General features: G+C 37.4%; 1 protein-coding gene across 3 annotated transcripts in view; it reads left to right on the forward strand.

Moving 5' to 3' along the window:
* The window catches only part of ITSN2 (intersectin 2), a 160217-nt gene that overhangs the window by 13830 nt on the left and 131820 nt on the right, over positions 1-14567 (forward strand). For all 3 annotated transcript variants that reach the window (XM_029231744.1, XM_029231742.1, XM_029231743.1), the window contains exon 2: positions 12350-12413. In XM_029231744.1, coding sequence (XP_029087577.1) covers positions 12383-12413 — 31 coding nt within the window. In that variant the 5' untranslated portion in view covers positions 12350-12382. The remainder of the gene's footprint in view (positions 1-12349; positions 12414-14567) is intronic.

The raw sequence follows: 14567 nt of genomic DNA on the forward strand, positions 1-14567 counted from the left end.
TTTGTATGGACATAGGTTTATGTTTTTATTTCTCCTGAGTTCATACCTAGGGGTGGAATTGCTGAGTTTTATGGTAACCTATGTTTAACATTTTGAGGAACTGCCAAATTGTTTTTGAAAGCAGCTAAATCATTTTACATTCTCACCAGCAAGGTATGAGGGATCCAATTTAGTAGGAGATTAGATTTTATACTATTGGTGAGCAGAATCACAGAATCACAGTGATTGAAAATTATTGGATTCTATTGCTGCTTCCCAGATAAGTTCAAAACATATGCTAGGTCAGAAGGCTTTTTTCTGATGAATGAAAGTAAAATGCAAGTCATTTCCTCAATTCTTGGGGGCTGTTGTTGTTCCGTTTACATAGTCTTTGATTTTTATGTATTCCTATAGGCTACATATAATCTGAGTTATTAAGGATTACTGAAATTTAGTGTTCATAAAACTAAAACTAGCCAATTTCTAGAGCTTCCTGAGGTTTCTTAGTTTTCTTCTAAGAAATCTGTTAACTCTACAAAACTTTGGCAGCACTGAATTGAATTGAAAAATTCCTACTATGCACGCCCACACTGATGGATACTATTTTCATTGCATCATTGGATTGTCTTGAGTTTGATTTGGTTCCTGTTTCTGCTACTCTTGAATTAACTGTAATTAAAGACTTATGTTAGATTTATTTTTGTTGACCATTTTGCTCTTGTGTAACTGTTTCATTGCTATAATTTCTTCATCATGGAGTTATTTTTCTACTGGAAAATAGGAGCAAGTGGCTAGGTTGGATCTCTTGTTCCACTTAGGTGGGCCATGGTTAGAATAGTTTGAGAATGAATGGACTACATAATTGGACAGATTCTTTTCCACTCTATCCCACTCTAATAATTTTTTTAAATGGGTATTAGTGTACATTTAATTAAGGGTCTTAACTATGGACTACATGAATCTCTGAAAGTCCACAGATTGGCTTTGGAAGCCTGAAACCTTTGAAATTGTATGCCACATTTTGTGCATTTGTGTTGTTTTCCGAGAGAAACTGGGTTTGCCGAATTTCTTTAAAAAAAAAAAAAAAAAAGTCCATGACCCCTCAAAATTAAAGAATTCAGATGGGTGAAGAGAATTTGTAAATTTGTGATTTGAAGTATTTGGGGAAAGTGAGACCTTACTTTGGTTAGGTGTTGCTGTTCAGTGATAGATGTTTTCTGGATACACTTTTTTTTAAAGTGTGACTCATTCCATGTTAGAATATCTATTTATTCTTCCCTGGTAATTTTTGTCCCTGTCAGAACTTGGAGTTTGCCTTTAAAGTCCTCATTGCATATTTATTACTTCATATTCACTTTCTTGAATGATTGGGATGTTCTATTTAAGAGTGTTATTTTTGCTGCAGTGATTGCATGCTTTACTTGAAATGTATTGATATTTTTAAAAAAGAGTTAATTGGCTTGCCAGAGTAAGAAAATGGATGAATGCTTTTCTATCCATTGGCCACTAGTTTTTCTTTCCTTTACTCTCTTGTTCTGTTTGTGTTTTGGTGGAGATTGGGGTTTACCAGTAACCGGTAGAAGCTCTCCCATCTGGGCCCTGCTCTGGTGTGGCATCAGTTTGGATTCAGTCTCTTTAGGCCTCTGCAGTATGGTGTGTGTGGAGTATACTTTTCCTGTTTTAGCACTGGATGTAGCATGGTTGCATTTGAGATGAGGTTGGTAATTTCAGTTAAATGTTTTTGGTAAAACAGACTTGTTACTTAATATTATTTAAAATAGACTAAGAAATTGACGAGGGAGAGGCTCTGGGTGATTGATATTGGCTATAGGGTTAAAAGATGATGTAGTGTAGGGCTTCCCTGGTGGTGCAGTGGTTGAAGGTCCACCTGTCGGTGCGGGGGACGTGGGTTCGTGCCCCGGTCCGGGAGGATCCCACATGCCGCGGAGCGGCTGCGCCCGTGGGCCATGGCCACTGGGCCTGCGCGTCCGGAGCCTGTGCTCCACAGCGGGAGAGCCCGCAGTGGTGAGAGGCCCACGTACCGCAAAAAAAAAAAAAAAAAAAAAAAAAAAAAAAAAAAAAAAAAAAAAAAGATGATGTAGTGTAATACCAATATATTTTAATGGCTGTGATGTTTTTATCTAGTAGTAGGCTATGATTTATTAACATACTCCTGTTCTCAGATGTTTAGGTTGTTTCAAGTTTTTTGCTATTATAAATAAAACTGTTATGAATATTATTATTTAGTGAATGTATAATAAACATTTATTATACATTTCCCTCAAGAGGTTTTCTTCTAATCCTTGACATGTGCTGACAATTTTGAATATTTGTATCCTATTCTAGAATTTTGTATTTTTTAGAAACACATTGTATCATAAATGTTAGCTATCTACTGTGGCCTTGAAATTATCATTTGTAAATAGACGCATATTATTCTAAGTTAGTATAACTTTATTTTCTTGTTCCTTTCTCTGTTAGATAAATTACCTTATTTGTATTTTTTTTCTACTGTTGATGACACTGTGGTATGAATCTTTGCATTCTATTTTCCTCCTTTGGATTATTTTCTTAAGATAAGTTCTTACAAATGGGTCAAGTGGGGTATTTTGTTTTGGATGACTGTTGCCAAAGTTAAAGGCACATGTTTTACCTTAAACCTTCTACTTCTGTGGTATTTGCCTTCTTTAAAAAATGGATACACTTTTCTTTTTGGACAGTTTAAAATTTACAGAAAAATTGAGCAGATAGTACAGAGTTTCCCATATACCCTTCTACTCATTATTGATAAATTAGTACAGTACATTTGTTACAATTAGTGAACCAATATTGGTACATTATTATTAACTAAAGTCCATGCTTTATTTACTTTTCCTTAGTTTTTACCTAATGTCCTTTTTGTGTTCCAGGATCCCATACCATAGTACATTTAATTGTCATGGCTCCTTAGGCTCCTCTTGGCTGTGACTGTTACTCAAACTTTACTTGTTTCTCATGACTTTGACAGTTTAGAGGGGTACTGGTTAGGTATATTGTAGTATGCTCTCCTATTGGAATTTGGCTGATGTTTTTGTCATGAGACAAACAACCATGGACCAAGCAGGCAAATGAACCAGACGTATTCATTGCAATATAAATTTACCAAAATGAATATGTTTCTTGTATACCAAAAATATATAAAGTTAGTATGTCATTTTTACTATAACCATAAAGTACCTAGAAATAAAGGAGATAAGAGGAGGGATCTACTGAAGGATGCAAAAATACACATCTGAGAATAGCCTCAAAAATTATGAAAAAATAGGATAGTGAGTAGAGAGGGATTTGCATATTTAAACACTATGGTAATTAGAACCCTGAGATAGGAGTACACAGGAAGACCCTCAGAACAGAAATATAGGCTGTGAGTAAACTTAGTGTATCAGAAAAGAGATGCATTTTAGATCAATTAGGAAAAGCAAATTATTTCATAAATGGTCTCAGAAAAAGTGACAGACATCACTAGTGCAAGAGTGGAGAAAATAATTTAGACTCATATTTGTCTTTCCGCTCTAAAATAAAAATCCAGATAGATCAAATATATAAATTTGGAAAAATATACAGGTACTAGAAGAAAATTTGGGCAATTTTCTGATGTGAGACAGGCCTTTCTTAGCATGATAGCATACTCAGTAGTCATAAAGGAAAAGATTGACAAAAAGGTATAACAAAGTTGGTACAACAACAAACTGGATAAAAAGTATTTGTAACGTGTTGCAAGTCTGGGAAACTGAAAGAGCAAAGTGTGAAATAGTCATCTAAGCAAGTGGGAAAGCAAATGGACTAGGGAAATGTGGACTTGTCAGGCAGGACGTAGGGTCCACTTGAGTTAGTGCTCAGGAATCTAAAGTGAGACCAGTCAGCAACTTCATTTATATAGTCATGGAATAACTAGAGAGTTGGATTTAGAAAAGGCTGAGATTTTGCCAGATCTGTAGTATGTAGGGAGAGAGGAGAGTGAAGTTGAGGGTGTATACAACTAACTCCTTATAATGGTGGACTGTGTTATTTAATTTGGGTAAGGAGGGACATTAGGACATCAGGAAGGGTGTGAGGATATAAGGAAGATTGAGGGACAGTGAAAAGTTGATAAGACCAATAGTTTGTAGGTCCAGGTAGGGTTAAAGAATTGTTGGAGTTAGGGAACTGGAGAGATGGGGCTGTTGAGATGGTGCTGGTGAAAGGGGCATATGGCAGACTTGAAATGGATTACAGAAGAGTACAGTTATTGGTAATAACAAGGCCTAGGTTGTGACCTGGGAGCAGATGGCTAAGATCAGATGGAGGGTAAGATTTTTGGAACAAAGGAGGTCAAAGACTTAGAGGCCAAGATATGGGCAGGATCATCTGTGTGAATATTGACATCACCAAGAATTTTTTGGGAGTAATGCTGGAGAGTAGATAGTGAGCTAGTTGTTAAAGCAGTCAGGGAATTACTCCGGTGATTGTAGGGGACAGCAGTGAAGGAGGAGAGCCAGTGGTCAAGTCAGATGCATGAAGGTCAAAAGCTAGTTTTCTTTTTCAACTTTTATTATGAAAAATCTCAAACATATGCAAAAGTTTGAAGTACAGTGATCACTTATTTTCTATATTACTTCATTTAGTAATCTACTTTTTACTTAAATGTGTTTTGTATTTTTGTGGGGGCTTTAATTCTTTTTGTAATAAGGCAGCCTATAAATATGTTTCCAAATTCCTTTCCAGAAAGGTTGTGCTGATTTACATTTGTTTTAGCTAGGCATTAAGACTATACTTTCAGGCATCATTTCTGTAGTTCGTATTAGCTAAGTATTGATGCAATACTTATTTTTACAGCTATTCTTACAGTTCCTTGCATTGTTGTTAGCTCTTCAGTATTTCATATGAATAAGCTGCTGCCTATTTTCCCAGACCACACTCTTCCCTCTGCTTTTGCATGTACTATTTTACCTCTGCCTAGAAGTTTTTTCCCCATATTCATTCATTTAACAAATGTTTTGATGTATAAGGCATGAGCTAAGTTGAAATGCACATGTCTGGTTGATTCATGGGAACTGATTTGCATGTGACCCTCTCTTTTTTTAGCCTGTAGAGGAGAGGAATTTGTGTTTAGGCACCTGGGGCCCTGGGACTATTGTCCCTTTGAACTCTTGTCTGGGCCGGAAGAAAAGAGAGAAAGAAGGGTTGCAAAGAAAAGCTTTACTTTCTCAGCTTCTTTTTCCTCTGTTTCCAAACTTATGTATATTCATCTTTACCACTTTTCCTGTCTTTTATTCTGTCCCAGAGTCTAACTTTATACTCTAGAGCTGTCAACTTCTACTTTCTCTGGACCCAGACTTCTTTCTGTTAGGTAACCTCCTTTCCTTTTCCCTTTTCAGAATTAAATCTCTCCCTCTTCCTCTAAAAGTAGTTTTGTTCTCCCATCTAAAAAGTAAACCCTTATAATCTTTCCTCTTTCCTAAAGCCTCTTATCTCTCCTCCCACCCGTTTTTCCTCTTCCCTTAGCAACATACTTCTTGAGTCACCTACATTTCACCTCCCGTTTATTGCCTAATCTACTTCAACTTGACTTTTACAGCCAGCTCACCATACTGGAACTGTACTCACAACAGATTGCCAAAACTAATGGCTTAGTCATGACTTCTGTGTCTGTTCATGTTTGATGAATAAATATGTGAATGAAAGAAAAAATGAATGAATAGATAGATGGGGAACAGGTATGGAGAATATATGTACTCTGTAAGTTTCATATTACTGCAAGAACTATAAAGAAGTAGGTATTTTGCTTTACTCATTCTCTCGTGGAACTGACCTTGATCTCCTTGGGAATCAGATGGGGAAAGAACATTTTTCCAAACTAATCAGCAAGTTTGGAGAGTTGCCTTTTATGTATGTAGCACATGAAGTGGAGGAGGCACTGGAGAAAGTTTTATAAGATATGCCTTCAGGAACTTGATTATCTTGCATTTGAATGTCAGATCTTAAGTCAAATTATTTACACTAATCAGCATTCAACCAACATAATTCAAAGTATAATTGAAAAACCCAAGCCTTTCTCCTCATCCCAATAAAAAGCCTTTAGAATTCAATGGGAAATAAACCTTTATCTCTAAAAGCGTACTTACAAGAAAAATATAAACAAGTTACAGAAGGCCCATGTTGCAAGGAACAATTTGGTTTAAAATCCACAGCTCTGATGCCTGCAGGGTTTCAAGGAAGTAGTTTGGAGCCTGCTCTGCTTTCTTACCAGTTTCTTTTCTACATACGTATTCAGTTCATTACTACCTTTCTCCATGCCTCCCTCGCTTTCTTTTTTTTTTTTTCCCCATATCTCAACCATCTTATTCATTTACCCAGTTCATTTGTTTAGCAAGTAGATCTGGTTTAGGCACTAGGCATAGAGGTAAATAAAAATGGTCTGTGTCCAGAACAAGTGAAACAGGCAAACACGTGAAATTGGGATACAGTATAAGTGAAGTTATTGTGGGATGAACAGTGTTATGGGCATACCTAGGAGATAGTGACTAACTACCTGAGAGGACATAAGTCTTCCAAAGGAGAGGTGACATTTGAGTTGGGAGTTGAAGAATGAGAAGAAAGTATGGTGAACGTGACAGAGGGAACAGCTCTTTACAAAGGAATAGAGGAGTGAAAAAAGCCTCTCTGTTTCGAGGAGAAAGGTTGGTGTACTTAGGACATCTGAATCTAGGGGAAGTGTCTAGAGATGTGTGTGGTAAAGTAGATTGGGGTGGGATTTTGAAGGGTGCCATATTTCATAATAAGTTTGGGCTTTAACTTGTAATCAGTGGGGGAATTTAAGTAGAAGGGCATCAGTGGATGTTGTGGAAAAAACTAGCTCTGTGGAAGGCAGGAAGACCATTTTAGGAGGTTCATGCCCTAATTAATGTAATGACCCATTTACTGAGTCACAATCTCCCGGTGATGGGCCTGGGAATCTGTAGAACTAGAAAATGTCCCAGGTGATATAATCAGGCAAGTTGGGAAACTTAAAAACAAAGCATTGGACATAAGAAATGTGGTTTCTAGGACCAGTTTTGCTACTGACTAGCTCTGTGAGCTCATAGAAGCCTTTTAGTTTTCCCATCTTGAAAATTGAGGGTTTTAGACTAAATAATTACTGTAATTGTTTCCTTATAATTCTGTGCTTCTAAACAAATCCAACCTTAATTGAACTACTTTTTATTTATAATGGCTACAATTTTTTTTCCTTCTGGGTCTTACTGACCCTTTGTAGAAGAAGGATTTCCTACTCCTATTCAAGCATTTCTACTTTTCTCTGCCTTAGTATGAATATATTTACCACATTCTCCAAATTGCATTTGGATTATATTAAATTGAAGCAGTGGTCTTTGCCTTATGCCTGCTGTCTACCACACACATTTTCTTGGTTTCTAAAAAGGTAACAATGTCAGTTCTCCCCTTATGAGCAGGAAAATCTCCACATAAATATTTTAAAACCATTGATAATTAGCACAGTGTTCAAATTATATGATAACTGCAAACTGCCAAGATTGCCAATCATTACATGTTACCCCCTTTAAGGAGTAGAGAGAGGTGTTTATTGGATGCTGACTTCAATCACACATGCCTGAAACAGACATCAGCCCTGTTACTGGGGAGATGCTGATTATCCTTTTCCTCCTGTCAGAGGGTTATACCAAGAGGTAAGAAATAATTAGCACTCCCTAATTTATGTATGTGATTGCTTGTAGACCTAAGTGTTGGAGGGCGTCTCTGGCTTGTGTTTCTTTTCCATTAGAAATGTAGCAAGAGTAAGTCGATCTGTTGCTTGCAGGAACCTGTGACCCACTCAGCATTAATTATTATCCCCATTTAAGAGAGGAAAAGACAGATAAAGTCCATGGGAAGTTCATGGGCTTTACAATTAGACAGGTTTAGGATTGCATCCTGGCTTCATCACTTACTAAATTTTGGCAAGTAATTTAATCGTTCAGTTTCTTCAAGTGTGAAATGAGTACAGTATCTCCGTCCTCCAGGGGTATTGTGAGGATTATTAGTATTATCAAAGGTACCTAGCATTGTCTGGCACCTGTTAGACTAGTCTACAAGCTCCTGTGTGTGAAGCTCCTTGTACAGAACCTGAAATATTTTAGATTCTCAATGACTATTGAACAAGACAGATAGACAGTTAATGAAGTGTACTGCATTGACAGTAAGCACTTAGTAAATAGTAACTTTTATGATTACATAATGTAAAAATGTTGATTTTTTTAAAAAATCAAATGTATCTGTTATATTTTTCAAAATTTCAATTGTTATTATTTCTCTGCAAATATAGATTAGAATTGTTAAGCGTGAAGTAATTATTCTACAATAGGCCAGAGAGAATTGATATAAACATAACAGATATGAAATGGTAGGCTTTAAAAGCTTAATGGTCCTACGGATGGACCAAGAGAATATCATACTAAATGAAGTAAGTCGGGCAGAGAAAGACAAATATTATATCACTTATATGTGGAATCTAAAAAAATAATACAAATGAATCTATATACTAAACAGAAACAGACTCACAGACAGAAAACAAACTTATGGCTACCAAAGGGGAAAGGGAGTGGGGAGGGATAAATTAGGAGTATGGGATTAACAGATACAAACTACTATACATAAAATAGATAAGCAACAAGGATTTACTATATAATACAGGGAACTGTATTCAATATCTTGTAATAACCTATAATGGAAAATAATCTGAAATATATATACACATGCAAACATATATATAAATAAATTTTTTAAAAGTCATCTGAACAATCCAGATATAGTTGGGCAAAGATAATGTAATATTTTGCATTAAAAATTCCTAAATAAAGCATATATAAAAGTTTTAAAAAGAAGCTTATTGATTCCAACAAATTATGCTACCATATTCAGATGTTACCACAGTCAATCAGATGTAACCTACGTACATACATGTTACAATGTAGTACCTGCATGCATGGGTGGCTAAATCCCATGTACCAGGTGAAGAATATTCTGTAATACCAGTACCTTCAGCTTCCCTAAGGGGATTTGCCCTCCCTGCCCCTCACATTATTTGATTTATTTTTTTGGTTTTATTTCAGGATTATACCTGTGATTATTGAGCATTTGTTATGTGGCATTCTGTTGTATTCACAGAGTACATGATGACTAGCTAGAGGTTCTAGATAGATGATCTGTAAGTTTTGGACCTAGATCTAACTGATAAAGGCTTTGTGACTGTGGGATCCTATTCCTTACTTGTCTTTTGTAAGCCTGTGCTTTTTCTTTAAGCTATCTTTGGAAATGCACATGCTTTTGTGCAGTTATAAAATGCATTGTAGGTAATGCTTTTGGAGGATTTCTCCCACATTTAAAAAATATCAGGAGAGGGGTGTGGGATGAATTGGGAGATTGGGATTGGCATATATACACTGTTTATACTATGTATAAAATAGGTAACTAATGAGAACCTACTGTATAGCTCAGGGAACTCTATTCAGTGCTCTGTGGTGACCTAAATGGGAAGGAAATCCAAAAAAGAGGGGACATATGTATACGTATAGCTGATTCACTTTGCTGTACAGTAGAAACTAGCACAACATTGTAAAGCAACGATACTCCAATAACATTAATTTTAAAAAAGTGGATGCAGTAAACATATTAGAGTGCAAAGTAAATAGTTTGCAATTACAAATTAATCAAGCAGAATGAAGATTAGAACAAAAAGGAGTCAAGGAAATCTTTTTTTAAAGTTATGGTAGAAATTATTGTTAACTGTATTTTCAGATATATTAAAGTATATTTTACCTAAAAAAAAAAATTAAATCTTGGGGAAAAAAATTCTCTCCTAATAAAATAGGGGTCCTAGCTACTGCATATCTTAAGTCAGTAGTTTCTTTGCAAGATTTGGCTTATTTTGGTTTAACATTACTTGTAATAATTTAAAATTGGGGAAGTAAAAGTGTTATACTTGTTTGTAGAATTTATTTATTTTTTAAAATTTATTTATTTTTGGCTGCATTGGGTCTTCGTTGCTGTGCGCGGGCTTTCTCTGGTTGTGGAGAGCGGGAGCTCCTCTTCATTGCGGTGCGCGGGCTTCTCATTGCGGTGGCTTCTCTTGTTGCGGAGCATGGGCTCTAGAGCGCAGGCTCAGTAGTCGTGGCGCACGGGCTTAGTTGCTCCGTGGCATGTGGGATCTTCGCGGACCAGGGATCGAACCCGTGTCCCCTGCATTGGCAGGCGGATTCTTAACCACTGCGCCACCAGGGAAGCCGCTGTTTGTAGAATTTCTATATTTGAGGAAGTTGTAATCAAAACTTGATTTATGAAATTTCCTTCTGTGTTCACTTTATTTAGCTGGTGACACCACGCTTCACCCAGTCTCACAGAGTATCATTTTGGGAGTCGTCTCTTTGCTTCCTTTTTCTCCATGATCTCTTATGTCTAAAGAGTCCCTGAGTTCTACCTGCTTTAAACACTTCATTGCTTCTCCAGTTCATCCCTTCTCCTCTCTTCCTGAGGCCACTGTTCTAGATCAGGTGCCAGATAGCATTCTTATCTGTGCCAGATATTCTAACTGATCTCCCCAATGCAGGCTTGGCCTTTTCTTCACAATTGACTGTCTTATTTTAAGTGAAATATGACTGTGTCCCTCCTTAAAACCTTTTAAAACTTGTCAGCCACAGGTTCAAGTACAAGGTTCTTAACATTATAGCTTTAACTAATTCTTACTCACCTGTTGAAGCTCTACACAGTACCTCCTCTAGGAGTTCTTGACCACCCTACCATAGTTTAGGTATTATTTTTCTGTATAGTAAGCAACTCCAAACCTGGAGTTAACATTACCTTTTGAGAAAGAAGTGAAGAAAACTAACTGGTCCATGGGTAAAATTTCCTCCTACCTAAGAAGAGTGTAGTGACAGGTGAAGTCTAAGTGTTGTAAAAGGTTTAAAGTTCCATTGCAGTAAAGCTTAAAAAAAGAATGTGCACTTTGAGAGGGAGGGTGGTTTATCATGGTAACGTACAGAAAAGCTGGGAGTCAGAAGACTGAAACTGGCAGTGCCATTCCAAGCATTATTGGGGGTTTGCTCATCCCTACTGCCCAGTCCTTGCTTATCCCTGTTGTGTAGGTAGATGTGTCAGACTGCTGATGCCTGATACCGTTAAACATTTTAATCACAGTTAAATCCCTTTGCTCACCACACAATGATCGGGCCAAAATTTAGTAGATGATCGTTTGCTTTTTTTTTTTTTTTTTTTTTTCGGTACGCGGGCCTCTCCCTGTTTTGGCCTCTCCTGCTACGGAGCACAGGCTCCGGACGCGCAGGCTCAGCGGTCATGGCTCACAGGCCCAGCCGCTCCGCGGCACGTGGGATCTTCCGGACCGGGGCATGAACCCGTGTCCCCTGCATTGGCAGGCGGACTCGCAACCACTGCGCCACCAGGGAAGCCCTGATCGTTTGCTTTATAGGAAGAAAAGCTGCTGTTTGTTCTCTTAGTCATTAAATTTATCGTTATAAATGAACAAACTGGATTTATATACCAGTTTTTTCGTGACTTACACTGCATTCACTATGATATGGTACCTTGTAACACTTCTCGGCAGCTACTCAGCCAACTGCTCTGGTGACACCTTCCACCACGACATGCAACTCTTTATGCCTTCTTTGTTCAGATGGCTTGTGCAAACATTTTTCCTCAGGCTTCTAAAAATGTTAATATTTAAATGAGAAGCCCGCGCACCGCGGCATGTGGGATCTTCCCAGACCAGGGCTCGAACCCATGTCCCCTGCACTGGTAGGCGGATTCTTAACCACTGCACCACCAGGGAAGCCCAACATACATCTTTTAATAGTTACTTTTAGTCCATTTTTATAAACCTGTAGAACTTAATTACAGCTGTGCTACATTTATTTTGGATATTTTTCTTGTTTGGGGATTTGTTTTTTGAAGAAGAGTATTATGGATTTCCATGTTATTGTACAATTAATTTATAGAGTTGATTTCTTTGAAATAAATTCTTGCCTAGCTGTAACAACCCTCCTCTTTCCCAAATTAATTTCTACAAAATTGGTTCATGCCAAAGGTTTCTCTATTAAGTATTTGCTATTAAATATGACTGTTTTTCTTTTAAATAGTTTTATTTTAAAGGCAGTACCATTACTCAACAAAATCTCCTACCCTTCCCCAAATGTAAATTGTCTGTTCGGCTGCTGCCGAAGCCCTGCATTGTTTTTTGTTGGAAGTGTGAGCTGAAGGGGACAGACATTCCTACTCCTTAGCGGAAGCACTAAGCTGCAATCTGCCCTTGTTGTGTTATTAATGGCACAATGTTTTCATGTTGTAGATGGCTGAGTGCTAGCAAGGAAAATTCAGGACGATGATGGCTCAGTTTCCCACAGCTATGAATGGTAAGTGGCTTCATGCTTGTGGCAAGAGAAAGAGGTTATGAGATTTTTTTTCTTTGGTAGAGGTTATAAAATTTCCATTTAGATATTTTTCTTAAACTTATAAATGAAAAACTTAAAGTATTCTTGTTGAAAGTATTTAGATAGTTTATTTCAGAACACTGCATGTATCTTCTATTAGAATATTATGCAGTAAATCCCACTGCTCAGTATAAGCATGTTCTGTAGTATCATCTGGAATGTGGTGCTTGCCTTTGAGCAGTTAAGAATAACCTAAACAAACATTGTGTTTAATGCGTAAAACTGGAGGACAAAAAGCTTAGTGCCATAAGTGGAGAATATTAAAGGTGTTTTTGATAGCATGAGATGATTGTAAACTGATTAAACCAGTAAATATTCAATTATTAATATACATATAAAATTGGTTCATTTTCCCTTTTATAAAGGATTATGTATGCCTATACCCAGTTGTTTAATAGGAAACATATTAGAGGAAAATGTTTAGGTAATTTCAATAATAAAAAGTTTTTAAAGTTTTTTTTCCTGATTCTAGCTTTATTTCCCAGATACACATTAATTACCCTTAATAGGTCGTCTTACTGTGTATGTTATTTATAATTGAGAAAATGCATTATTATTATTTTTTTTTTGCGGTGCACGGGCCTCTCACTGTTGTGGCCTCTCCCGTTGCGTAGCACAGGCTCCGGACGCGCAGGCTCAGCAGCCATGGCTCACGGGCCCAGCTGCTCCGCGGCACGTGGGATCTTCCCGGACCGGGACACGAATCCGTGTCCCCTGCATTGGCAGGCGGACTCTTAACCACTGTGCCACCAGGGAAGCCCGAGAAAATGCATTATATTTTTAAAATCACTAAACAAATCAAAGATGCTGAGTTCTTAATTTTGAGGTAAATTTTATTAGCTAATTAAAAATATAAAGAAATAGAGGGTCCGGTCAATAATTCTTTAACACTTGAATTGAAAACCATAATAGAAAAGAACACTAGAAAGAAAAAAAGAGGAAAAAATCACCAATAATTCCACCACCTTCACAAAGGGATTGTGTTAATGTTACCATCTAGTATTTGATCAATTCCATTAAAAAAAAAAGTGTTCTCACTCATAGGGCAAGATCAGTACATTGTTTTTTTGTTGCTGTTTTTTAAAATAAATTAATTAATTTGTTTTTGCCATTGCTGGGTCTTCGTTGCGGTGCGCAGGATTCACATTGTGGTGGCTTTTCTTGTTGCGGAGTACGGGCTCTAGGCGAGCAGGCTTCAGTAGTTGTGGCATGTGGGCTCAGTAGTTGTAGCTCGTGGGCTCTAGAACACAGGCTCAGTAGTGTGGCGCATGGGCTTAGTTGCTCTGCAGCACGTGGGATCTTCCTGGACCAGGGCTCGAACCCGTGTCCCCTGCATTGGCAGGCGGATTCGGTTTTTTATTTGTTTATTTATTTATTTATTACATCTTTATTGGAGTATAATTGCTTTACAATGGTGTGTTAGTTTCTGCTTTATAACAAAGTGAATCAGTTATACATATGTTCCCATATCTCTTCCCTCTTGTGTCTCCCTCCCTCCCACCCCCCCCATCCGACCCCTCCAGGCGGTCACAAAGCACCGAGCTGACCTCCCTGGGCTATGCTGCTGCTTCACACTAGCTATCTACCTTACGTTTGGTAGTGTATATATGTCTATGTCTCTCTCGCTTTGTCACAGCTTACCCTTCCCCCTCCCCATATCCTCAAGTCCATTCTCTAGTAGGTCTGTGTCTTTATTCCTGTGTTACCCCTAGGTTCTTCATGACATTTTTTTCCCTTAAATTCCATATATATGTGTTAGCATACGGTATTTGTCTTTCTCTTTCTGACTTACTTCACTCTGTATGACAGATTCTAGGTCTATTCACCTCATTACAAATAGCTCAATTTCGTTTCTTTTTATGACTAATATTCCATTGTATATATATGCCACATCTTCATTATCCATTCATCTGGTGATGGACACTTAGGTTGTTTCCATCTCCGGGCTATTGTAAATAGAGCTGCAATGAACATTTTGGTACATGACTCTTTTTGAATTATGGTTTTCTCAGGGTATATGCCCAGTAGTGGGATTGCTGGGTCATATGGTAGTTCTATTTGTAGATTTTTAAGGAA

Source organism: Monodon monoceros, unplaced genomic scaffold, assembly GCF_005190385.1.
Source record: "Monodon monoceros isolate NGI ecotype Baffin Bay Population unplaced genomic scaffold, NGI_Narwhal_1 Super_Scaffold_19, whole genome shotgun sequence".
In the NCBI taxonomy this organism is placed as follows: Eukaryota; Metazoa; Chordata; class Mammalia; order Artiodactyla; family Monodontidae; genus Monodon; species Monodon monoceros.